The sequence below is a fragment of the Silurus aristotelis genome, assembly GCF_946808225.1.
Source record: "Silurus aristotelis genome assembly, chromosome: 6".
Taxonomy (NCBI): domain Eukaryota; kingdom Metazoa; phylum Chordata; class Actinopteri; order Siluriformes; family Siluridae; genus Silurus; species Silurus aristotelis.
The window spans coordinates 13037630-13063922 of record NC_139579.1 but is presented as its reverse complement, the minus strand read 5'-3'; the positions used below and the strand labels follow the sequence as shown (position 1 = coordinate 13063922).

At 41.5% G+C, this 26293-nt stretch overlaps 1 protein-coding gene across 4 annotated transcripts in view; it reads left to right on the top strand.

The window, feature by feature from the left end:
• Positions 1 to 25441, top strand: part of runx1t1 (RUNX1 partner transcriptional co-repressor 1) — a 52569-nt gene extending 27128 nt beyond the window's left edge. Inside the window, exons 2-11 of one of the 4 annotated variants that reach the window (XM_083543298.1) lie at positions 5632 to 5769; positions 7268 to 7509; positions 9473 to 9562; positions 13043 to 13224; positions 15776 to 16026; positions 16324 to 16412; positions 17406 to 17622; positions 18132 to 18200; positions 20974 to 21161; positions 22701 to 25441. In XM_083543298.1, coding sequence (XP_083399424.1) covers positions 5632 to 5769; positions 7268 to 7509; positions 9473 to 9562; positions 13043 to 13224; positions 15776 to 16026; positions 16324 to 16412; positions 17406 to 17622; positions 18132 to 18200; positions 20974 to 21161; positions 22701 to 22982 — 1748 coding nt within the window. In that variant the 3' untranslated portion in view covers positions 22983 to 25441. Of the gene's footprint in view, positions 1 to 5631; positions 5770 to 7267; positions 7510 to 9472; positions 9563 to 13042; positions 13225 to 15775; positions 16027 to 16323; positions 16422 to 17405; positions 17623 to 18131; positions 18201 to 20970; positions 21162 to 22700 lie in introns of all 4 variants that reach the window. The other 3 variants (XM_083543297.1, XM_083543296.1, XM_083543295.1) reach the window with 3 other exon arrangements.
• The last annotated feature ends 852 nt before the right edge of the window (positions 25442 to 26293 follow it).

Below are 26293 nucleotides of genomic sequence, written 5' to 3'. Positions count from 1 at the left end.
CGGCATGTTTCGTTTTTTTACGCCCTGAAAGGTGACGTGACTCGAAAAAACTCAAACAGAACTGATTACCTGAGTTGGTTAATTTTGAATCAATAGTAGACGTCTGATATAATTACACAAATTCTCATATTATTGCTCATCCTATCAGTAGCCTGGGTTTTTTTTTTTTGGTCCTGACGTGCAAATTTGTATCCTTTTTTCTTCAATCTCAGAAAGGAATCGTGATCAGGGATGCCAAGTCTTGGTTAAATTGTTCCTTTGTCATGAAAATGAACAGAAAAGCCAAAATGATAAAAAAAATTTGGGGAATAGAAGCCATGTTTTCCTTTATCTGTTTGCATGAAAAGCAGGGTCACTGTGGTGCACGTGCATTTCTAATTTTCTGTATCTAAGATTTTGTATTGTACAAATATACTTGTGCTCACATTAACACTCGCTCACGTATAGCATTCCGGTTTAGTTTGATTAGGATATCCTCTGATTATTAACTTTAAAAAAACATCATGGCATCTGTGGACTGCTTGGTAACTAGCCGAAATTTTTTTATTTTTTATTTATTTATTTATTTATTTATTTTCAAAATTATCCCAATAAGAGATAAAATTGTGTTCCTGGCAACCCTGGTTGTGAGCATGTATTCAAGTTAAATGTGTTGAAAGACAAATGTTCTTTTATAAATACCATTTTCTATATTATATTTCTATTATATATTTGATATATTATTATAATATTTGTATATATTTTATATATTTCTATTATAATTTTTGGAGAAAATATTTGTATGTTTTTTATCTTTATATTATTTTTTATATATTTTGTATATTGTCTTGAAATTCTATTATATATTTTTTATTATTTTTTATAAATTTTGTGTATTATATTATACATTTCTTAATGTTATATTATTTTTATATTTTGTATAATATATTTATGTTTATGTAATGTTATATGTGTCATATACATTTTGTAATATTTTTTATATTTATTTTTGTTTTTATATATTTCTAGTTTTTTTTTTTTTTTTTTATATTGTTGCCCACATATGTTAAGATTAAGGTCTTTATTAGTATACATTTATTTATTTATTTTTATGTCTGGGTTTAGTGTGTATGTGTGTATGTGTGTATGTGTGTGTGTGTGTGTGTGTGTGTGTGTGTGTGTGTGTGTGTGTTGGTTGAATGTCTGTAGATTAAAGCCTAAACCCATTACTTTATCATCCATCTCTGTCAGACAGAGAGCAAAGACGAGCCTCGGACGCTTCGGGCTTCAACGCTGACTCGTAACATAAATCTCCGGTCAGACTTGCGGAAGCGAAATCGTCCGTTCGAGCTTTGAGAATGTAAACAGACTCCGATAACCATCTTCATCTTTATAAATCGTTCGATGAGACCATATTCAAACAGGCTGCCGGTGTTATTGATACCACGTGCTTCAGACATGTTGCTTTTATTAATCGGAGGCTTCTATGGCAGAATCGTTGTAGACATCACACCGGGGGCGCTAGTCATGTTTTAACATCTACAACACAATTGTTTGGCTACATTTAGGATTTCGATACATATCCCTCATTCGATCTGTGCCTGGTCCAGCATAGAATATTTGAGAATATTTGAGGAACCACCACCAGTGGTTATTAAAAGCGTTTTGTTTCAGCCCAGTCTGCAGATTCTTTTTAGATATCCAATCAAATTAATAACCGCACAATGGACAGATGACAGGACTGTCTTTTTTTATTATGAAATCTTTCAAAACAAGTTTTCATCTCTTTTTAGTTGAACACATTTAACACACCATGAACCCGTTAGATCAAAGGTCCCCATTAACCAGGTCAAAATCCAGTGAAAGAGTTGCTACGGGGTCACAAGGACGTTCCGGGGAAAATGTCTTAATTCGAATTTACATATGGCGCACTTTTAGTGTTTCCACTGTTCTTTTTGTGTAGGAGGTAAGAAAAGACCAAGCGATAGTGATAAAAAGGGAGAGAGAGAGAGAGAGAGAGAGAGAGAGAGAGAAAAAATCTAATAGAGAAAAAAAAAGGGGGAAAATGTGTGTGGGGATACAAACTAAGCTGGTGGATGGTGTAGGAAAGTTTGGAGACCATAAAACACTCAGTTGTCGTTGTTTTGTTTTTTTACATATTTTTATAGAATTGGGTTCAAATTTTTCCATCACTTGCTGTATTCAGTAAATATTTACCAGAGTGGAAAGCAGTCTCGATTTCACGTCTGTTTTCTGTGAGCGGAGTGCGAATGAGCGAAAGAAAGATGGGCTAGAAGATTTGCAGAACTTGTTTTTACTGCTGAAACCACATCGAAAGAGTTGGGGGGTGGGGGGGGAGCTAAAAAAAAAAAGAAAGAAACGAGGTATGGGTTCAATTAAATGTACCAACACACACGTGTGTGTAGGAAATGGTAGCCATGTGGAGTGGAAATTCCCACCTTCTCTATCTCTTCTGCTTTGGCAAAGGTCCTATAAAAGAGTGGTTTTTTGTAAAAAGAGAATGCTAATGGCCTTAGCCTTTACACATGCAAATAATATTCATAATAATAATAATAATAATTGGCTCTGCTTTTCATTAACTTTATGGGTCTTCATAAGGACTTCATAAGGAAGACACTATTCAATTTGTCTGTATTACTCGTTTGTTCACTTCACGGCATCAAGGGTGAGTTTTCTTTATAAAAAAAAAAGAAATTGAGTATTTTTTTATAATCTACAACTGGAATTTATTATCTAGGCCAGTTCTTGCTGGAATTTATGATGTCATGTGTAATTTGGACCCGTCTGGAAAGTCTACGGTCCAGATGTGCGGTGCTTCGAAGTTGCCTGATTAGGATTTCTCTTCTGGCTTGAAGGCTTCGGGTTGATCACACAGCAAAGTCGTCCGAGTCCCACAGCTACTCAGTTTGTTGCACGGTTCCGACAAGGTCTGAAAAAAAACCCGACAAGTTCTGCTGTTCTGTAACCGAACACGCTGCAGGTCAAAGCTAAGAAGGGATTGTTATAGGATTGAGGATAAAAACTCACTATTATAACTATAATATAACTATTATAAGTTATTAGTTATTAGAATAAATATTATAAGTTATTGGTAATATTATAAGCTTTTAAATGGAAAGTCTGGATTTGATTGACACTTAAATACAATGTTATATTGTTTGAAATGTACATCCTCGATTAATTTACTTCTGTAAAGCTGCTTTGTGGCAAATTTGACTGTTAAAATTGCTACAGAAATATCGAATTGAATAAAAATAATGAGGCTGAACTCAAAATGAATGAATGGATATTGCTGTGCATCCTACATAGTGCACTACATATAGAGAACTACACTTTTTGTCCCAGGAACAAAGCTGCCATTGAAGTACATTTGAATTGAATTGAATCGAATCGAATCAAATTGAATCGAATCAAATTGAATACATTTCAACATTTAGTTCAATTCAGTTTTTTTATATACCGCTCTTAACAACTTTATCACGACTTTTTTTCAGCTGAACATGTTCGCTATTTGAAGGAAACCCAATAGATCAAAGGTCCCCATGAACCAGGTTGTGGTCCAGTGGAAGAGTTGCAGGGTCGTATGAACATTGTGGGGAAAATGTCTTTAGATAAATTTGCATTTAGTGCAATTTTAGAATTCGTTTCCACACTTCTATAGTATGTTTCCTTGGTGAAGGAGGTAAGAAAAGAAGTGATTGTAATAACACAGAGAGAGAGAGAGAGAGAGAGAGAGAGAGAGAGAGAGAGCGCTTCTAATGAAAACAACAGAAAAAATGTGTGTGGAGATACAAACACACAAACGAACAAAGAAATTGATTTGAAGTCTATACCATGTGACTCACTCACCGTATGTGTCACCGTATGTAAATGGGGTTTAATCAGCCCGATTGTTATTATTATACATCTGTTTTTTTTATCACACTCTTTTATTTCAATCGTGAGAAATAATACAAAATATGATCAGTGAAGCGACGCTAATCGGCTTCTTTCGCTAGGTCTAGCTTGTGCCTTAAAATTTTAAATCTAACAGAAAAAATGATATACGGCTTCTTTATAAAGTCCTCGTTCACTCTATAACAAATGAGTCAGAATCACGTTCTTTGCCGGACCTCATCCGATGTTGCCGTTCGCCTGTTTCCAGTTGAGTTGTGTCCTGTTGGTTCTTTATCGCCGTTGTTGGTCACAAATAGGAACTGCAACCGATATCGATAAAAATCCAAACCAATTCTGACTGTTTAATAGCTGTTTGAGATCCTTTTGGACCATTCATACACCCCTGTGTTCCCACACACTGTCCTGTGGGATCTTCGAGAAGAGCCGAGCATCTGGAACATGTCGCGACCACCCCGTTTCCAGCTGTCTTACTTTTGTCCCGTTTCAGATAATAGACGAGGAGGCCTCTCTTTGCTCTCTGCCCCTCTGTCTGTTTGCTGTCACGCCTTGTACTTCCTTCTTACACAACGTCTGATATGGCCGTGCGATAACACTGTTTGCTTTTATATAGTGATGAGCCGCCTATAGCCACCATTAAGCGTAGGCCGTGATCACCATATGTGGCACAGGGCGTAGCTATCGTGTCTTTGACTTCTGATGAAAGGACATACAAATCTAGTTTACAATCAAATTTTTGGCTTCTGTATCATCTTATTTGCAGTTTCATTAAATAAATGTATAGATTTCATTTGATATTATTTGGTTACTTACAAGCAGATCTCCAAGCAGTTGAGGGTTAAGGGCCTTGCTCAGGGGCCCAGTAGTGGCAGCTTGGTGGTGCTGGGATTTGTACTCATGAGCTTCTGATCAGAAGTTAAAATATTATCCAATGAAGGAAAGCAGTTGCACCTCCTCCAGATGTTGCTCACTGAGGCTGATCGATTGAACATCTGAAAACTTTCCGTGCTCTTTGGCCTACATTGCATGAAAAAAATAGATTAGTTTTTCCGATATTATACTATTACTCTTCATTAGAGGTTGACCGAATCATCGGTTCTGCAGATCAATCGGCACCGATAGTCGATTGCGTGAACTATCAGCTATCTACAAAATCTATACAGATAGTTTTTCCGGGATACGTAATACAGTACAAGAGCGGCCTCTAGAGGTAAATCACTGACACTAGTAGCTGTTTTATTTGTTTTATTTGATTTTTTATTCATTTTGGATGGAATTGTTTTATTTCTTCAGAGTGTTCATTTTTGTTTTAGTTTGAAATCGTGTCCTTTATTTACCTCAATATGTATTAATATATTTATTTTATTTATGTTAATTTTATTTAGCACATTTTTAAGATTTTTTTGATATAGTTCCATTACTAATTGAATTATTGTTATAGTACTACTTTACGTGGAGTGTATTGTTTGTTTATTTTTTTTATCCAGTATCCATTTTAAAAAGCGAATCCGTCAATTAATCAGTTATCGGCAAGTACGATCCAACCTAACTATCGGTATCGTTTGACCTCTACACTTTATGCTCACTTGCCCGCCCAAGCAAGAAGAGTACGGTGAAGGACACCAAGCATCTGCCTGAGTACCATGCGTGTTAGTTACAGGAGCTCAGGTGTATATATCACCAGATCTGCTCCACCCACTTTCATTTCCTCACGCATCTCTTTGTGTCTCCCTGCAGATCGCACTGAGAAGCCCTCCACCATGCCCGACTCGCCCGCCGATGTGAAAGCACAGCCCAGGTTAACTCCGCCCACCATGCCTCCACCACCCGGCACACAAGGAGCCCCCAGAACCAGCTCGTTCACTCCCACGACACGTGAGTATCACACACTCACACACACACAGTATCTTATATACGTACAGCAAGATACACCCAGGAAACAGGCACAAAACAGCTGTCGAGACAGAGACAGGGACAAGGACAGGGACAATGTAATCGCTGTGATCTGAGGCATCAGCGCCTCTAAAACGCTCCTCGCTTCCTCTTCAACGCCGGATCTCTCTAAAACGAGGATCGCTCTGACTCTGCAATTAGCACTTATGCGGGAGGGGAAAAAAAGGAAGCAAGAAAAATAGACACGCAAGCTGAAGGTTTAACAAAGTGCTTTGAATCAACCCCCCCCCTCACGCACACACATACACACAAGCACGCACGCACACACACACACACACACACACACACACACACACACACACACACACACACACACACACACACACACACACACACACACCATCCCGTTGTAATTGTTAGCAGATGCAGCTGAAGTATCTCATTTCTGTGCTGCTGGAAAGAGGCCACAGCCTAATCTCATTAGCGGGACGTTGACGCCGGAGTCCGTATGGTTCCCATCATCGCTAGGCCGCATGCATTCGCCTCCGTGACCGTTTCAGACGCCCGACGTGGACACGCGTGGGGTTGTGCACTGAAAGACCACCCGAGCTAATTAGGTTCTGCGATTCACACACGATCTCCGCAGTGGTGTTAAAACGGCGACCTTTGAGCTGCGTGTGAGGAACACGATGACAAGGTGCGCATGTGGTCAGAATAGCAAACGTGGTAAAGCATTTGTTCAGAAAAGCAACAGTTGAACAGCTCCCGGTGTACACAGGAGGTGGTCTTTTGGCACACTGACTTTTGCAACACTGTAACTTGCCCTCTGTGTTTCCTCTGTGCAGCTATCTGTTGGCATGTTACAAAACTAACCTCTATACCATGTACAGTATGGCTGGAAAAGTCAGGTGTCCCAATACTTTTGTGTGTGTGTGTGTGTGTGTGTGTGTGTGTGTATATACAGGATGTTTGAATGCTGTAGCATGAAATTTTCCCTTCACTTGAACTACAAGTTCCAGCATCAAACCAGTTCCAGCATCTCAATGCCCCCGTTCACAAATCCAGTTGCATGATGATATGCTTTACATGGGTTAGAAGTGTGTGAAAGATCACCTGCTATAGTACCTGATTTTGCTAAATGAATCTTCCCAAATCTCTACACTCCAAAATCATCTTCACAAAAGAGACAAGAGTGGAGGAAGAGGAAATGGGGACTGAAGGTGGAACAGGATGTTCAAAAAGATTTACATATGCTCAGGTTGAATTGGATTGGATTTAGCTTTGTTGGATTAGCTAGCTGGGTTTGGTGTTTTAGAGAATCTGGGAAAAAAACCCAAGGATAGCTTCTCGATGACAGAAAACTAGCAAGTCATGCCGGGTGTTTACTTTCACTGATGTAGAGATTGACAATACATTTGAATATGAACTAATCTAGTAACGATTTCCCGTATGCATTTCTCTCGTGTATGATTTCCATCAGTAACGAACGGCACCAGTCACTCTCCCACCGCACTGAACGGCGCTCCCTCATCCCCGAACGGCTTCAGCAATGGTCCTTCATCCTCTTCCTCCTCTTCGCTGGCCAATCAGCAGCTCCCACCGGCGTGCGGCGCTCGGCAGCTCAGCAAGCTAAAGCGCTTCCTTACCACGCTGCAGCAATTCGGCAACGACATCTCGCCTGAAATCGGGGACCGCGTGCGCACACTCGTACTGGGTCTCGTGGTAAGTCTCCACACACACACACACACACACACACACACACACACACACACACACACACACACACACACACAAACACACACACACACACATTTCCGTTTAGTGTTTTTACTACACGCAATAAATTTACAAATGTACTTGCACAGTCGTAAACATTCAATTAAAAAATGTGAGGAAAAAAGTACATTATAAAAGCATTAAAAGAGGAATAACGTCGGAGAGCACGGACGTGGGGTTATTAAAGGTTACAAGTATCAGTTAGAGGTCATCGGCAGTGCCACTGAGGGATACCCTGAGGAAGGTTTTACAGTGGTTTCTTCTGCTTCTCTACCGTTTTCTTCACTTTTCTACAAAACCAGACAGTAAGAAGGAGTAAGTGGCAAATTAGTACAAATACACACACACACACACACACACACACACACACACACACACACAGACAGACAGGCAGGCAGACAGACAGACAGACAGACAGAGATAGATAGATAGATAGATAGATAGATAGATAGATAGATAGATAGATAGATAGATAGATAGATAGATAGATAGATAGATAGATAGATAGATAGATAGATAGATAGACATACTAATATATATATATATATATATAAAGAATACTGGCAAATCCCAAGGTTACTGTCAACTGCTCAGTTGAACAAATGAGATAATAAGTTGCTGATAAGATGGCAGTAATTCTGTGTAAATGTATCAGAATTGCAATCATAATTATTACTAATAATAATTACTCAATATCCAGTTCATTACTTTACTATAATCATAATTAAACTGATTATTCTGCATAATTGAGTGCATATAAGTGAAAAATACTAGCCAGACTTGTCTGTGTTCTATGTTTATATACAACATCCAAAGTCAAGGATTCCCAGCAACAGCAGCAGATGATCAGCGTTTCATTCGTCTTCATTACCACATTCCGTTAACGTCGCGTATCAGATCGAGACAAGCGCAGCTGCGTCGTGTAACAAAACCGAAATCGCAGGAATTACGGGCCGCGCCGCTACGTGCATGAAAGTCATTTCCGCGTAGAGTGGAAACGGTGATAAAATAACCAGGCCTGTAGCAGAGAAGGGCCGCTTTAATTAGCCACTCGGAACGCTCGGAGAAAGAGACGCGCTTTTTTTTATTCCTGGCACGCGTTTGTTTATTTTTCACAGTGTCTACACGCAGAGGGATTCTTGTGTCCCCTTGGCTTGCATCGCTCGCTTTAATACACTCCCCTCTCTGCCTTATTGAAAAGAGTGACACACTTAATTAGCGCCGGCAACGCCGGAGAAAAGCTCAGGAGGCTCTCTGGCTGTCAAAACAGGCCGCTGCAATCTGGGCGAACAGATGTAAGCCTAATGTAACAAAATTCAGGTCTGGGAAATGAGGTAGAAAGCTGCATTTTTTTTCCCCTTCGACGCAGTCCCTCTGTCTGTCTCTCTTTTTTTTTTTCTCGCTCCTTTCTTGGAAGCAACATCTTGAAAATTGAAAATAGTGTCAGCGTCCTGTCAGTCTGTTCAAACGAGACAGAGCGTCGGGAACGCGAGCGAAATTACTCGCTTTCTCTCTGCGTTTTTATCGACACCAAGCAGCTGGAATGGCTGATGTGTGCAAAGTCGGCGGAGATCAGAGAACATGCAGGACCAAAATCTTAATTAAACAGATCCAACGGCAGCTTTTCCACCTCTAATTAACGCACACACGCCAGTCACCGTACGCCGAGCGGCAGCGTAGTGTCACGGTCGACACCAGGATATTTTACAATGTGCTCCACGTCCGTCCTCACGCTTACAGTCAGGATTTGGTCTACACTGCACACAGCTGCCATGATTCCTCCCTGTACAGCCGGCTGTATCACTCCATGCTCTCTGCCTCCAATAAGCAGCACAATCACATCATATTTTCCACATGGGCTCACTTTCTGTCTCTCTCTCTTTTTTTTTCTCTCTTTTCTTTTCCCCAGAACTCCACGTTAACTATAGAAGAATTCCACTCCAAGCTGCAAGAAGCAACCAACTTCCCTCTCCGACCTTTTGTCATCCCGTTTTTGAAGGTACGGCACAAGCCAGCGATCTGGAAAGCATTTAGAGTCCAGATGTGCACATTTCATCCGGACTCTTCTCGAATCTTTCTTTCTTGTTTTTTTTTTTATATCCCTTTCTTCCTTTTTCTCTCCCTCCCTTCCCTAACTGTCTACCTCCTAATTTCCCATTTACATATAGACACATGGTTTTTGCACCACGTTTGCTAGTTCATGCACATTGTTAGCTAGTTCATATATGATGTAAGCTAATTCATGCACCTTCCCAGCTAGTTCATGCAAATTGTTAGCTAGATCATGCACCATTGTAGCGAGTTCATGCATACTATTAGTTCATGCACATTTTTAGCTAGTTCATACATGATGTGAGCTAGTTTATGCACCATGTTTGCTAGTTCATGCATGATGTTAGCTAGTTCATCTACCACTAATGCATGATTTCAGCTAGTTAATGCCTGATCATGCTAGCTTATTTTAAATTTGAAATGAAGTATTATCGAGTTACAATAGATCTCGAACTGAGTAGCATTGCAGTAAACAAGTTGTGTTATAAAAAAAAAATGTCAAGCAACCAGCGCTGTCCTTTTTACTCAGCCATCATTGTTTGGTGTTTTTTGCCAATCCGGAGTGTGCTGCTAGCTATTGATTAGCCATACTCAGTATTATGTTTTCATCTTTTCGTTCCTTATATTGTAGGAAAACCACATAGTTTTATCTCCAGCGCACAAATTCGCATTCTGTCGTGCTTTAATTTGAGAATACCAAATCCACATTTCGTGCAGCAGTCGTGCAGCAGTCGCTCTCAGTTTTTTTCAGAGTATGATTTTTCTCACGCTGTAGATCCCGAAGTCGCGTACACATCTGAAACCATTAGCGGCGTTACATGAGCTGCCATCATCCTCTGAAGAAACAGCAGCTCCGTTTCCTGCTTTCAGGTCATGAAACACTCGCGAGAAAAAAATAAACAGCGCATGGCATCAGTGATTTGCCTCTAGAGGCCGCTCTCTAATGCAACCCGGAAAAACTATCTGTATGGATTTTTGCCAATGGTTCCAGCATCGGTGGTATCTGCAAAACCGATGAATTGCTCGGCCTTTAATAATCATCCCCCAATTCACAACAGCGTCAGCGTTTCAAAGGTGTTTAATAGGATTCATAGCTCTATAGGTGGCCCTATGCACAGTTCATACACCATGTCAGCTAGTGCGTACATCATTTAAGCTAATTCATGCATGCTAGCTTGATTATGCAAGCTCTTAGCTAGATCATACACCATGTTAGCTAGTTTCTGCACAAGTTAGGTCGGTTTCGAAAAATGTCATGCATCCCAAAAAGGCCTATACAATTGTATACCTCCAAGTTTTGTTTATTTTTTTGTGGAAGAACCCCTCTCACAAGAGCACCGAAAAAAGACCTCGCAAAAAACTACCCCAGGAAGCGTGACGCACGATCCAAATATTTTAATAGAATCCTGTTCCAGGGTGGAGTTTTTTCTCCATTTTCATAAGAATTCATTTGTTATTTATTCGCTCCGAAAATGGCAGCTGTTATGCGGCATACCTGAACCCCTCCCTTTTTATGCAACCTTCATCCCCCTGCTGTCCCAAACACACACACACACACACACACACACACACACACACACACACATATGCCTTTAACAGAGATAAGCCATTAAAATAGATGGAGTTGGTGTAGTTTACTACCGAGAGCATGAGGGAATCTCCTGATCGCTCAGTGTGGCTCGTTGCACAGCGTACAAGATTCCGGGAGCCCCCAGGCGGCTTGGCGCTGCAGAAATTGGTCCCATTAGGGGTCGCTGATGGATGCGGAGAAACACTCAGGGCCACTTCCCCCTCTCCGGCTTCTTCCTCGCTCGGTGCTCCGTCTCTCCATGTTGCACCATATGGTTACTGAATCATCCGTTCAGGGCGGGGGGGGGTTCTTTTATTGAAAAAGATGCAACTTGTGTTTGTTACTCGTTCTCTCCTGTCTCGCTGTCCTCTGTCTTTCTTTCGCTCATCTAATTTTAGTGCTTTCCCTCAAAGGATCCTTTAATGACAAATACCATATGGCTGTGGAAACAGGGGCTTTTATAAGTGCACAGAAGCTCAGCTGCAACAATGTGCATTAGAGGCATTTTGTTTGGGGGGGTGGTGTTGGGGTTGTTTTTTTTTTTTTTTTTTATTAGGCTAATGTCATCTAACAACCCTCCCTTTCACAAGGAGAAGTGCTTACGGGAACGAGAGCAACATGCACCGGGGTACTGGGGGTGATGATGTCATCCGGAGCTTGCTTACAATGTCACTGTGCATCAGGGTTTAGGTTTAGTCTCGTCCATTTGCTGTTCTTAAGTAGATATTCCACTAGATTCCAAAGAGTATGCTTGTGGAGATGCCAGTTGGTATTAATAGAGTTGAGAAGGTGAGGAGGCATGGAGTGTGTTTCAGATCATCCCAAAAATCTTCAATATTGTTTAAAGCTCTATAGCAGGAGATCATCTACTCCAAATCATACCTAAACCATGAGAACCTTCTGTTTACACTTTACTAGTGTAGGCGAGGTGGCCGGGGGTGTGTTCCAATCCATCCCAAAGGTGTTTAATAGGGTTTAGAGCTTTAGAGCAGGAGATCTTCCACACGAACTTAGGTAAACATTTAGCTTTACTGGTGTAGGTGAGGTGAGGAGGCCTGGGGTGTGTTCAAATTAATCCCAAAGGTTTTTGAGGGTTTAGAGCTCTAGAGCAGGAGATCTTCCACCCCAAACAATGTCTAAACCATTGAAACCTTCTCTTTACTCTTTACTGGTGTAGGTGATGAGGCCTGGGGTGTGTTCCAATTCATCCTAAAAGTGCTTAATAGGATTGAAGAGAGAGTAGGTTATAGTATATCTAACATGGTCAGATGTTTTGCATGGATTTTCTCTGAACGCTGCTATTTGCGGTAGAAAAGAGAAAGAAAAAAGACAGCAAGTAGAAATAATGATTTTCCTGGTGAAACGCTCCTCCCGCCCTTAAAAACCGTTCTTCCGACTCACTTTGAAATGGAAAACCATCCAAAAAGGGTCATGTGGACAAAGCCAGCTAACCTCTTAGCAGTCAGCGCTGAAAGAGACAGGAAGGAAATGAGAGACGCTGTTGCTTTGATGAAGACACTTTCCATGTCGACGGCGATTTCGCATGCCCTTGTGCCAGGCGGTGGGCAGACTGAAAGCACTAATGCACCGTTTGGGTCACAAAGTACCAAAGCAGAGCGCTGTTTTTTTGTGTTTGTGTGCGTGTGTGTGTGTGTGTGTGTGTGGGTGTGTGTGTGTGTGTGTGTGTGCGTGCGTGCGTGCCTCCAAAGAGCTTCCCCACAATCACTGTAATGGGTAAACAATGCTTGTAAAAAAAAAAAAAAAAAACCCTGGAACACAGCCAATTGCATTGTGACGTTTTCAGTCTTTGTTTGACAATTGCAGCCTTTCTCTCCTAACCGCTATCTCCCCCTACAGGCCAACCTGCCGTTACTGCAGCGAGAGCTTTTGCACTGCGCACGCCTGGCCAAGCAGAACCCGGCGCAGTACCTGGCCCAGCACGAGCAGCTGCTACTCGACACCAGCATCACGTCTCCCGTCGACTCGTCCGAGCTGCTGATGGACGTCAACGAGAATGGCAAGAGGAGAACACCGGACAGGTGAGTCCCGGAGAAGACAGGATTACTCTAGAACGAAAAGAGTTTTCTGCTGCAGTTTTTGAGTCAATGAGTTAAATGATCATGTTTTCCCACCTTAAGTGATACTAATATTTATATATTATCTAGTATAGTCTAGTGGTATCTGGTATTTTCTAGTATAATCTGGGATCAGTGTACCTTTTGGTCATTTAATTTACCTTTTAGAAACATTATTTCAAATACTCCAGAACCGAACGATTAATGTTGTAATTAATTTTGTATTCAAATTTGTTATAGATATTATTTTAGTAAGTGATTTATACATGCATAAACTGCATGATAAGCAATATTTTAAAACATTCAATATATATATTTTTTGTTGTTTATTTTTTTTTGTTGTTGTTGTTTTTTTGTTTTTTTTTATGAAGAAGTAGATTGCTATAAAATCCAATAATTAAACAATATAACTATGGCTAGTGCTAACTATAACTATGGCTAGTGCTTTCCAGTCGCGGCCCATTGGGTGTGTTTTTTCTTGTTTTCAATGAGGCAGAACTTAGCGTTCTTGAAGGAGAAGCTGGAGAATATGGAAAGTTTGTGTGTATGGAGGCGTGTGTATCTATTCAGCGTCGCTCTATGACACCGTGAGCGAACCTCAAATTTTCATTTGAATCCGTAGTTTCTGAATTCTATGTGCGAGAATTGATAATACGGTAATCGCAGCTCCTCAGAACAGCACGTCCTGCTGTGTTTATTCCTTACTTAATTACAGCCTGGCTGCAAACTCCAGGAGCTCTGGATCCAAACTAAACCCAAAATCCAACAGCTGGTTGTTAAAGGGCGTGGATGAAGAACATACCACGGCTTGCGAGAAATTCGAAACGTTAGATATTAATGGTGTCGGGCTGAAGATCTAATAGAAACCTATGTAACTGACTGAGCAAACAAACAAATATTTATACATCCTCTAGATAAACATATACAGAGTATGGATAATGTACAGTTTCCCTTCACTTGAACTATGAGATCCAAATACCTGTTCCATGAAAATACCAGTTGTGGTGAAAGATCTTGAATATCCTGCTCTAGAGCTCTAACTTTAACCCTATTGAGATGAATTTGAACGCTGACTGCACCCCAGGCCTCCTCACCTTCTCACCTACATCAGCGCCTGACTTTACTAATTGGCTGATTGAGCCGTCATAGAATCTAGTGGAAGATCGTTCCAGAAGAATGGAGCAGGAGCTGATGGACTAAATATTAAACGGGCTGTTTAAGAAAAAAAGATTTACCTCTGAATCTTATGGTCAGGTGTCCACAACCTTAAGAAAAATCCAGTTCCCTGTGGTCCTTATCTGTTTTATCTTATAATATCTCCACGTTCGTGGAAGATCTAACACCCTGCGATTAGAGCCTAAGGGAGCGGCAGAGAACACATACAGATGAGGCCGAGCTCCAATCCCGCTGGCTAAGCGTTTCTGTTTCTGCTTAGCTCGGCACGCACCGCCTTGAGGGGAGCAGGAAGAGAACGTAATGAATTCGAACAGGAATCTATAATGTTCTTAATCACATACTACAAAGCAGAGTTCATTATTTATTCTGAGAAACCAGAATATGAGCTTGTATTTTCACAAAATGTTCACAAAATTAGCGGCACACAATTGTATGGGACGTCTTTGGATGTGGGAGCAGGAAATTTCCTGTTCCATCATGACCATGACCCCTGTGCACAAAGCCAGGAGTGGGTTGAAGTGGAAGATCTCTTTCTATAGAGCCATAAACCCCACGCCTCCTCACAACATCTCAAGGAACATCTTTCTAGAAGAGTGGAGGTTATTATAAGAGCAGATAAGGACTAAATGGGAATTAGATGTTCCCCATACAGTGTAGAAAGACAAACCAAGTGTCATTAAGAGAGAGTAGAATATTTTGTGAGCGTACGAAAAGGTGGTATCAAAAGGTGCTCTGTTTACACGGAAGTACTTGGTTCTCCCTGTGACTCTGCGAGCCACCTTGTGCTGCCATCTGTTGGCGTGTTACAAAACTAGTCTTAAAACCTTTTGATACCATATATCTTATATCTGAGCTTGAAGATACAATTACAAACATGCAACTGAACCACTGATGTTCCTTAAAGGTTTGACTTTAATAAAATTTATGTTACACCACACACACCTTCTCAGAAGCCTTCAAAAGATGCCCCTAGTGGAGCCCCAGCAACAAAAATCGATTCTGAATTATGTCAAAAAATCATTCCAAGAAAGCAGACCTTGAAATATAACCTGAAAATATACCAGACAGGTAAAAGAATAGCTGGAGTATTTCTAGGATGCGAAATGTACAGGTGGGTAAAACGGTTCCTCCGGAGCAGATGGACTGTGACGGATGAGCATTTGGTGCCCATAAAAGCGGCTCATTAGGAGACTGGGAATGTCAGAGTTGCCGAGGGCGGGGATACACACAAACACACGCACTCATGCATTTCTCAGAGTGACAAGAGAGAGTTTTTAGGTGACATCAGATATTTATTTTCATGTCAGCTTACTCCCGTTTCTTTCTTCACCCTTTCCAGAACCAAAGAGAACGGCTTCGAGAGGGAGCCTCCACACACTGAGCACCCGAGCAAGCGACCCTGCACCATCAGCCCAGGCCAGCGTTTTAGCCCCTCCAACGGGCTTTCGTACCAGCCCAATGGCCTTCCTCACACCGCTCCACCGCCCCCGGGGCACTACCGGCTCGACGAGATGGCTATCGGGCACCATTACAGAGACTCATACCGTCACACCAACCACCGGGAGATCCGCGAGCGCCCTCGGCCCATCGGTACGCATTCTTCCCGGCTCTGATTCTTCTTAACGTAATTGTGAGCTGTTCATGGTGCTGAAATAGTCTGAGATGTTCTAAAAATACACCACGCCATGTATGTTCTACTTGAGCTGAACCGCACATGCAGTGCTGATGAAGAACACGCATGAGAGATGGTGTGTCTAGAGCTGGAGCCGAATGAAGCGTAGCACAGAGGATGACGAACGAGTGCTCTAATCCCTCTCTCTCTCTCTCTCTCTCTCTCTCTCTCTCTCTCTCTCTCTCTCTCTCTCTCTCCACTCGTTGCTCTGGCAGGGATGCACGGTGGTACGCGGCAGGAAGAAGTCATCGATCACAGACTCACGGACCGAGAATGGGCAGAGGAGTGGAAGCACCTTGACCATGTAAGAAAAGTAATAACACTTTCTATTACTACTACAAACCTTTTATTGTGTGTGTGTGTGTGTGTGTGTGTGTGTGTGTGTGTGTGTGTGTGTGTGTGTGTGTGTGTGTGTGTGTTTCTGTTTGTGCTTTTCACAATAGTCTCAAAGAAGCTTTTTACAGAATATAAGAATTATAGAGAAACATTCACTTATATTTAAATTGATGTGTATTTATCCCAATGAGCAAGCCTGGGGCAACTAGGGCAAGGAAAAAACCCTCCTTTTAGATGGTATGTGGAAGAAACCTTGAGAGGAACCAGACTCAAATGGGGAACCTGTCCTCTGTAGGTTGACACCAAGAACCAGGGTGTGAAATTTCACGAGTGTGTGATTATGAGTAGTGTCCTTTCTACAGTCGTATACAGTAAGTTGGAGTTTTGGAACCAGAAGCTCCTGAGCAACTAATTCATTAGCTCAACATCTAAGATCATCATCGATTCAGCACCAACCCCTCAATACCAAAGTTTTGATGGAAAAAATGCAAATTTAGAAGGTCATTTCTAATAAAAGTTTGATTTAGAGGTTGTTTATCCTCAAATTCCAATGTTCAGAAAATCTTCATGAACATTTGTTTATGAAATCATCCGGAGCTGGTGCATCACTAGATGCCTCGGGAGCCTCGCAGGGTCGGCATCTTCTCTTTGAAGGTCCGAACTCATGAGGAGCTGACCAAATTCTCTGCATGCCTCAGGATCCTCTTGGGTCGACATCTCCTCTTTGAAGGTCCATAATGTTCATGAAATAGCATCCAACTGTGGCTGGAACAATCCCAAGATGCCAAGATGTAAAAAGTATTTTCACAATTTTAACTTTATTTCAGAATTTGTAGAAATTAAATCGGAATTGCGAGAAAAACAACGATGAGGCAAACTTTTTTTTTTTTTTCCCATAATGAAACTTTTTTTATTGTATGTTATTGCACACATTACTGATCATAGCTGTGTGTTCCTGCAGTTGCTCAACTGTATCATGGACATGGTAGAGAAGACGCGGCGCTCGCTCACCGTGCTCAGGCGATGTCAAGAGGCGGACCGCGAGGAGCTCAACTATTGGATCCGGCGTTACAGCGATGCAGAAGACCTGAAGAAGGGCTCCAGCAGCAGCAGCAGTAGCAGCAGCAGCAGCCAGTCGAGGCAGCAGAGCCCCGCAGGGCAGGACACCAATCCTGCAGGTAGCAGCTTCTATAGAAAACATGAACTTCTCACAAGGAGCTTCAGAAGAAGTATAATGAAGGACTGTGGGTTTTCTGTAGTTGACGAGGTGATTGTGAGAATGTTGAAAAGGTAACGAGGATGATGATGAGAATAAAGATGAAGACAGGGAGTGTGATGAGAATGATCATGGTTGAGGATATGAACGAAGAAGGGATGAGGGTGATGAAGATGATGATAACGATGAGCATGATGAGGAGGACGATAATGATAATCATGATATGGTGGAAAAGGAAGATTATGATGATAAATAGGATGACGATGATGAGGAGTAGGAGATAATAATAATGATGAAGATGATGAATACATTTTTGATAATAAAGATGATGAGGAGGAGGAGAATGATAATGATGAGGGTGAGGATCATCATCGTCAATGGAGAGGAGGTTTATCAGCTTGGTCAGGAAAAGTGGGATGAGGGTGATGATGATGAGTGCAAATTCTAACAGAATGTAATTCTGTGTGTCAGAGATTCACCGGGAGGTCCTCCACAGACCTGTATCTGGCTACGTTCCTGAGGAGATCTGGAAGAAAGCAGGTGAGCAACCCTTTGATGTCAAGATGCCAAAGTCATAGCCTCCTACGGCTGGAAATCCCATCCCAATACTTTTGTCAATACAGAATTTGTTTAATAGCCAGACCCAGATTTCCGGAACGTTCTCTTCGCGGAGACTCCGAATGGCTGTGCTTTACTTACTTCCTGTACACAATCCAGCCACAACGTCGGATCATAAAGCAAACGATCGGACAGCGTTAGTGCCCTGGAGCTTTAGAGCACTTAACTCCTGGCGCTATTAAGAGGTACACGAGATGCCCGCCAGCTCTACCTCTCTCAGAGGTACCGTTTTGTCCAAACGTCAGTTAGAAAGAAATAGATGCGCGTGATTAAAAGGCTTTGTTTAAGGTGTAGGTGATCTGGCTGATCTCAGACAGATGATGGATTCTGTAATAGAAACCTGGCCTCTGCTTATGCTTATGCTTAAAGGCATCTGTCGAAGCAGCTGATCTTTTTCACTTCAATAAAAAGCAGCCGTAAGACAGCGCTCGTCAATTCCCCAAAAAAAAGCATCAATTAGGTTTTTCAATGCGTATAAAAACATTTCTTGGCAACCTAATCATGGCCGTGGTTTAGTTTTCTTTAGAGCTTTGTAACAGTCAGGAGTTTTTCCACAATAAGACATTATTAAGGACAGTTTCTTAGTAACATTCATCCATTTGTGCTCCTTCCCCAAAATGTTGCCAGAAAATCGGAAGCACACAGTAACACGCATGTGATGTTCTCTATTAATGCTAACTTTTATGGTCGTAAGAACTAATCATTGGTCAGGAAATGACCCAGAATTTCATATTTATTGTAGATCTTTCCCTGTTCCATCATCCTGGTTCTGTTGATTGGCTTATTATCAGGCTTTTGAGGGACCAGGTGTTATAAAAGGACAAAAGCCATGGAAACCAGCACAATGTCTCAGTATGCAGTAGCATTGAATATTGTCATCGCTTGAACAAGGAAACCCAAACCTGTTCCAACATGACAATGCCCCTGTGCACAAAGCCAGCTCCATGAAGATATGGGCTGGAGTGGAAGATCTCCTGCTGTAGAACCATAGCAGTAGGCACTTCAGACAACCACATCTCGAAAAGTGGAGGATATTATAACAGGAAACAGGGACTAAATGTTGAATGGGATGTTTAAAAAGCACATAATGTCAGATGTCTACAAACGTTTGTAAAAATTCTGCCTATTCATAGAGATCAGATGATATTATGGATATGGTGTCAAGGAATCTGTGTTTTTTTGTTCTTGATGTTGAGCAGCTTCTTACAGTACGCAGTGAATATTCATATCCCTTCATATCTATTCCATGCAACTTTCTGGCGGTTTTTCATATCCTGTACAGCACGGGGCCTTGTGAGCACAACTGAAATGCATAATTTAAATATAAATTGGCTGATTTGCATACGCAATTAGACAGGCTGCGGCTGCGAAAACGTTGTAAAATAAATTTTGAAAAATTATTTTTTTTTAAAACCCAGTCCTGTCACGCAGACATGTTGAAAGTAATTAAAGGGTCAGTCTGTGTAAGGAATGTTCTTTCCCGCTTTATAAATAAATGTATGGACAATCGGACCATTACGGTTTGTCTCAGAGGCTAAAACAGCTGTTTAGATTTATTTTTTTTTCTTGATTACTTAAGATGTAGAAAACCTCTGTTCAGGTTTCTAATCAACTCCAAAATGCTTGTCTTTATTTCTGTGGATTGAATTACATATTATATACTGTATATATTGTGCACTTAGTTTTTAGAAAAAGGGACGTTTATGGGTTTGTATAACCTTCAATGAGCCACAAAACAAGAGGTGATAGTGGTGAAGAAAAAAAGACCTCATGAGGGAAGAAATCTTAAGAGGAACCCAACCTCATCCTCAACACGGGATATTAAAGCTTCAACATTAATACGTTTATCAGTTGATCAACATGTTCAATGTATGCTATATTGACAAAAGTTTGCAGACACCTGATCATGCTTTCTGAGCATCGCATTCCACATTTAGTCCCATTTTGCTCTTATGATTTCCTTCACTTTTATGAGAAGACGTTCCACTAGATTTTGGAGTGTGCTTGTGGACATGTAGGTGAGGTGAGGAGGCTGAGGGTTGAGATCCGAGCTCTGAAGCAGGCCACTCAAAAACTTATACTCCAAACAATGTAAAGCAGATCTTCATTGTGCTTTGTTCTATGCTGGAACAGGTTTGGGTTTCCAAGTCCAAGTGAACGCAAAGTTATATTATACCGCATCCAAAGACGTCCGACACAATTGTGTTCCTCCAGCTTCGTGGTAACAGTTTGGAGAAGAAACACATATGGCAGGAAAGGTCAGGTGTCCCAATACTTTTGCCAATGTAGTGTGTATATGTGTATACTGTATATATACTGTATATCTTTAGGCTGTCCATGTGGAGCAATCCTCAACAGCGGTGTGTGGTTTCCAGTTGATAAGAACTTCTTGAGGGTATAAGAATGGGTCAGGCAGGTTTGGAGATCAGAAGATCACTGGTATCTCAGTGGAGCATGACTGATAAAGTCAGAGAAAATACAATCTCGATCTTTCCCTTCTCCACCATCCTGGTTCTATTGATCACATTCTTGAAGAATCATGAACAAAAAAAGATGAAAGCCATGGATTTAGTTATAGTTTAGAAGATGTTTATACCTTCATGTTCTGTAGGTCGTGATGGTCATGATGGTGGAACAATAGATACTTTTCTCCTTGTTTTTATTTTAAGCCACGGCTTCCACTCTGTTTCAGAAGAGGCGGTGAATGAGGTGAAGAGGCAAGCCATGTCCGAACTGCAGAAAGCCGTGGCCGATGCGGAACGCAAGGCTCACGAGATGATCAGCACCGAACGCGCCAAGATGGAGCGCACGGTGGCCGAGGCGAAGAGGCAAGCTGCGGAGGACGCGCTGTCCGTTATCAACCAGCAGGAGGACTCGAGTGAGGTGAATATCCCTACAAAGACATGGTTTTGCTCATCGCTATGTTCTCAATTCTGATCTCACATAGATCATGGGTCTTCACACATTGGTAAAAACATCAAATTTATCATTTCAAAAATGTTATAATTATTACATTTAGGTTCTATTCAAATCAGGCTGAAGTTCATGTAAATATACAATAATCCACCTGATAGTAACACCTAAGGGGTCCTTGATCTGAAAAACGTTGAAGACCCCTGACTTGTAAAAGGATTCCATGTATGGAAAAGCAGCCACACTTACAGATGTTTCCCCTTGTGCCTGTACACGTTCGCCTTTGCCTCCAAGTGTGTGGTAACAGTTTGGAAAAGAACCAAATATGAGCCATATTGGAAAGTCAGGTGTCCCAATACTTTCTAAATAAACCGTATATACACACTAAATGAAACAAAAAGTATTGGGACACCTGAATTTTTTCATCCAAACGTGGTTCTTCCCCAAATTGTAACCACAAACTTAAACTAGGAGTTTAAGGAGCATGATGGAACTCCATGAAGATCTGCTTTACATGGTTTGGAGTATAAGATCACCCTCCATCAATAACTTAATTTACTCACACAAAATGTCCACAAGCACACTTCAAAATCTAGTGGAACATCTTCTCAGAAGAGTGGAAGAAATTGGAGGCAAATTGGGACTAAATGTGGAATGTGATGCTTAAAAAACACGTACCGTACTCACGACCAGGCGTCCGCAAACTTTTGGCAATATAGCGTACGTTGTTCCTGATGCGACGGGAGGCTGTTAAGCGGGATGCCGTCTCTGGGTCACAGTAGGGATTCAGCTCTTTTAATCAGTTCATGGGGGAAAAAAAAAAAAAACAGAAAAAAACGGAGCACACATCTGAGTTTAATTGCGAGAGCCCTGTTTATGTGCACGTCTCCCCGGAGAACTGTAGCTGTTTATAACTCCCGCTTCCCGTTTCTGCTTCACATTTAGAACTTTGTCCTAATTGGACAACAAAAAAAAAGGGCCTGGTTGTAACCCGAAAGGTTCTGATGTGAATCTACGGCAAATGTTATTTAAGGTTCAGACTTTTAAGCATTAATTCTTAGGCTTCTTTACATCCTGAGAGTTCAATTATTGGTTTGAAAAGATTGTTTCAGCCAATCGGGAAGCTTTGTTTGAAAGTAGGCGGTCCCTTTGCCACATAATGCAAAAGGATCCCTAATTTGAATAGGTGAAAGTTAATTATTAAAACAGTCCCCACTCGATTTTGTGGAGTTTCATTCAGCCACATCAGCAGAGTCAGCTACTGATGTAGGTGAAGATGAGGTGAGGAAGCCTGAGGTGCAGTCAGTGTGCACATCTGGTCAGAGATCTTCCACACCAACCCATGTGAAGCAGATCTTCATGGAGCAGGCTTTGTGAGGTTTGGCTTTGCTAGTTGAAGTGTGTCCGTGGTAACAGTTTGGAGAAGAACCACAAAAAATAAGGTGTCCCACTACATTTTGTGTTTGAAACGTCTAACTTTGCCTCCACTTCTCCATCCCCTCCCTCTAGAGCTGCTGGAACTGCGGACGCAAGGCAAGCGAGACGTGCAGCGGGTGCAACACGGCGCGCTACTGCGGCTCCTTCTGCCAGCACAAAGACTGGGAGAAGCACCACCACGTGTGCGGCCAGACGCTGCAGGCACAGCAGCAGGGCGAAACGCCTAGCACGGCCAGCTCCTCGGGCACTCCCAGCAGCAGCGCTGGCAGCCCCGACGATACCCCCTCGGCCGCCGCCACACCACGCTCGGACACGCCTGGCACGCCATCGGCACTAGAGCCTGCGCCGCGCTAGAGCCAAATCCGTCAAACCGCCGGGGCGACCGCCTCGCCTCGCCTCGCTTGCTTCGACATGCTAATTCGGACATGCTAACCGAGAAAAAAGCGGACTAGCAATGGACCGGCAGAGCGATCGCTCCGTATCGGGTCATATTGACCTGCTATGGCAGAGAACACAAAGATATTCTTTGTTTTTTTTTGTTTGTTTTTTTAAACAAATCCTCACCGTCCTTTAACAATGCGCCCCCTTGCTACTACAGATTATTTTTACGTGTTTCCTGTAAATATGCCTGTTGTCCGTTTCGCCGTTTTTTTTTTTTGCTACAGCGCTCCTTTTCCTCTCCGCCAGCCGGGATACGAAACTAGTCGACCTCAACGAAACGAAAGACACTTTACCAAAACCAGGGGATTTACTTCATCGCTCTTGTACACACACAAAAAAACGCGATTATGCGATTATAAGACAGACCGAGAAAGAAAGAAAACTAAAAGAACCTGAGGGGAAGCAGGAAAAAAAAGGCATCAGGGCAGGACACGGTGGAGGTGGAGTTAGAGGTGGAGCTCGTGAACTCGTGCAGCAGATTGTGAAGGAACGCAGATGTTCGCCTTTTTTTCCTCACGCGTCTGCAAGACTTTCAACGCTCTCCAGGTCAGTGGGCCGAGAAAATAAAAGTCTGGGTTTTTTTTTCGTTTTTTTTTCTCGCAGAGGAATGTAGACACCAGAGGACCTCGATGAGCATCGGCTCCCAAAAAGGAAGTGAAAAAACATCATCAGGCAACCCAAAAGCATGAGGGCTTGAAATGTTCCTCGGCTCCCGCACCCTCAATGTATTTTATTTTCTTTCTTTCGAACATTTCCATCCCATCCCGTCTCTCTGATGCTTATTTATTGTACGTGTATTGGACAAGAATTGTGATGCATAAAAAAAAAAAGGACAAAAAAGTAGGCCCATTCTTCTAGCTGGTGCAAGAAAATTGCAGATATTGAGCATATCACGAGCTGCTTTCCTGTTTGTAAGTGTTTGTGGTAGTTCCTTAGTAGATGTTTGAGACACACACACAAAAAAATCCCGTCGTCCTCTAATCGAAGGAGACAAAAGCTATCTCTCAGAGCTGCTGCTTCAATCTAACGCGATCTTTTTTTTTTTTTTTTTTTCTAAGAACTAGCATGTTCCCCGGAATGCTAACATTAATGTTGCGAACATAATCGTATTTGCACTGTCACCGCGACGTTTCCTTTCAGCATGCTTTTTTTTTTCCCGCTAGAAAACCCAGTCTCATCTCACCGACTCCGCAGTGCTTTTTGTTTTACGTGTCTGTGATTTTTTTTTTTTTTTTTTTAAAGGGGAAAAAAATACACACAAAAAAGTCCTGCTTTTGTTCATTGCTTTGTCTCGGAAAAGCAAAAAAAACTGTTTTTTTGCTTTGAATAGTGCATGCACATTACTGAATGTTGGAGTATATGTTCTTTTTGTTTCGTTTTATAAAAAAAAAACGTATAAAGAAAAAAAAATGTATTCTACGAATCAAAACTTTTCCAAATGCAAAAGGGGTAAACAGACAGCTTTAAGACTGCAAAGCACCAGGTTACACAGTATTACAAAAACAAAAAAACAAACGAAAAAAAAAAGAATTAACAATGGAAGACAGCCAAAGACCGACACAAAGGACCAAAACTCTGATTTCAAACGTAAAAAAAAAAAAAAAAAACATCCAACGCACCATCGATTTTACCCGAGAGTTCGTCAGGGGGGAAAAAAACTTTATTTTTTCTGTCAAAAAAGCCGAGACCAGCGCTGCTCAGCCTGGACGGGAGAAAAGCGACCTCACGTGTGACCCGGCGAGCAATAATCCACACGTGAATGAACAATAGCGAGAGAGGTTTCACCCAGAATTCGATGCGTTCGGACTCGACTAGCAGCACTTACACGCATCTCTGACGCGTACCATCAGCCGACAGGGTCCAGTCGAACCATGCAGTTCACGGAGGATCCATAGTGGGGCGCTATCTTTTTTTTTTTTCCCCCTGAACCCTTGGTGCTAAACATCCACCTTTGTTTCTCTCTTATTCTGACCTAGAATTTTTTTGTTTTTACATCCAGTCACTAATATGGAGGGTGTAATCAGGGCGGACCCTGGAACATCTCTTTTGGTCTGTACTTTTTTTTTTTGTTCTCCATAAAAAAAGAAGAAGAAGAAAAAAAAACCCTCACTCTACCTCTGACAGCATGTTACAAGCACCAGTCGCTGAGCAGTCACTGGTCGAGTCAAAACCAAATGGGCAACGTGAGAACAGGAATAAAAAAATACAAATAAATAAATGAATAAAATCCAAAGTAAAAAGCTCATACAGCTGCGAAACCATATCACTACTCGGTAACAATGCAGACCTCATAAAAAAAGAGAGAATTTTAACGAGTTAAAAAAGGGAAAAAAAAATTTACTTTTTTTTTTTCTCGTCTCACACATTTTTTTTTAGAAAAATAACATTTTTCCGACTCGGTGGAGCGAGGGATCGGGAGCAAACCTCATAACTCTCTCCCATTCCTCCACCCTTACACCTTTCATCCTCCCTTTTTTATATTTTTTTTTTGCTCTAAGAAGCTCTAGGCCACCTGTCGATGTTGTCTCACATCGAGACGTGCTCAAAGAAGGTTTTTTTGGGGTTTTTTTGCGCATGCACGCTAATTTCTTTTGGGACAATCCTATAAAAGGGAGATGTATGTACTTTTTTTTTTCTTTGTAAACCGAATAGACGTCGAGTCGGACCGATAAGTCGGGGGTGGGTGAAAAAGGGAGGGGGGAAAAAATGGGAAAGGGGGGTAATTGGGGGGCAAAACTTTTTCTTCACTTTGTACGGTAAAGAAAAGCTGAAATAAATGAAGGTTATTGTGCAATACTGAATAAAAACGTGAACCACAGGTTAATGGTAGACTGACACTGTTCAGTATGTTGTTGAGCTTCAGAGTCTACTATGTCACAACTGTGGGTTCTTGTTTTTGTTTTTTTTGGTGGGGGGGTGGGGTCTGTCTTTTTTTTTTTTTTTTATTAATTATGATTTTCGGGGGCTATAATCAATGGTCTGTCAGTCTGTGAATCTTTGCAGTATGATTCTGGTATTGTCGTACTCTTTACTGTGTAATAAATATGTTAATACCTGCACTCTGGATATTTGTTTCATTGCGCATACACCCGATTATTACTATTTTTATTGATAAAAATAATTTTAATCTTTTTTGAGAAACACCTGCATGTTCCTTTCGTTTCTGTGCAAAAAACTCGCAAATTTAACGAGACAAAACTGTCACCTTGGGCAATAACTGTAGA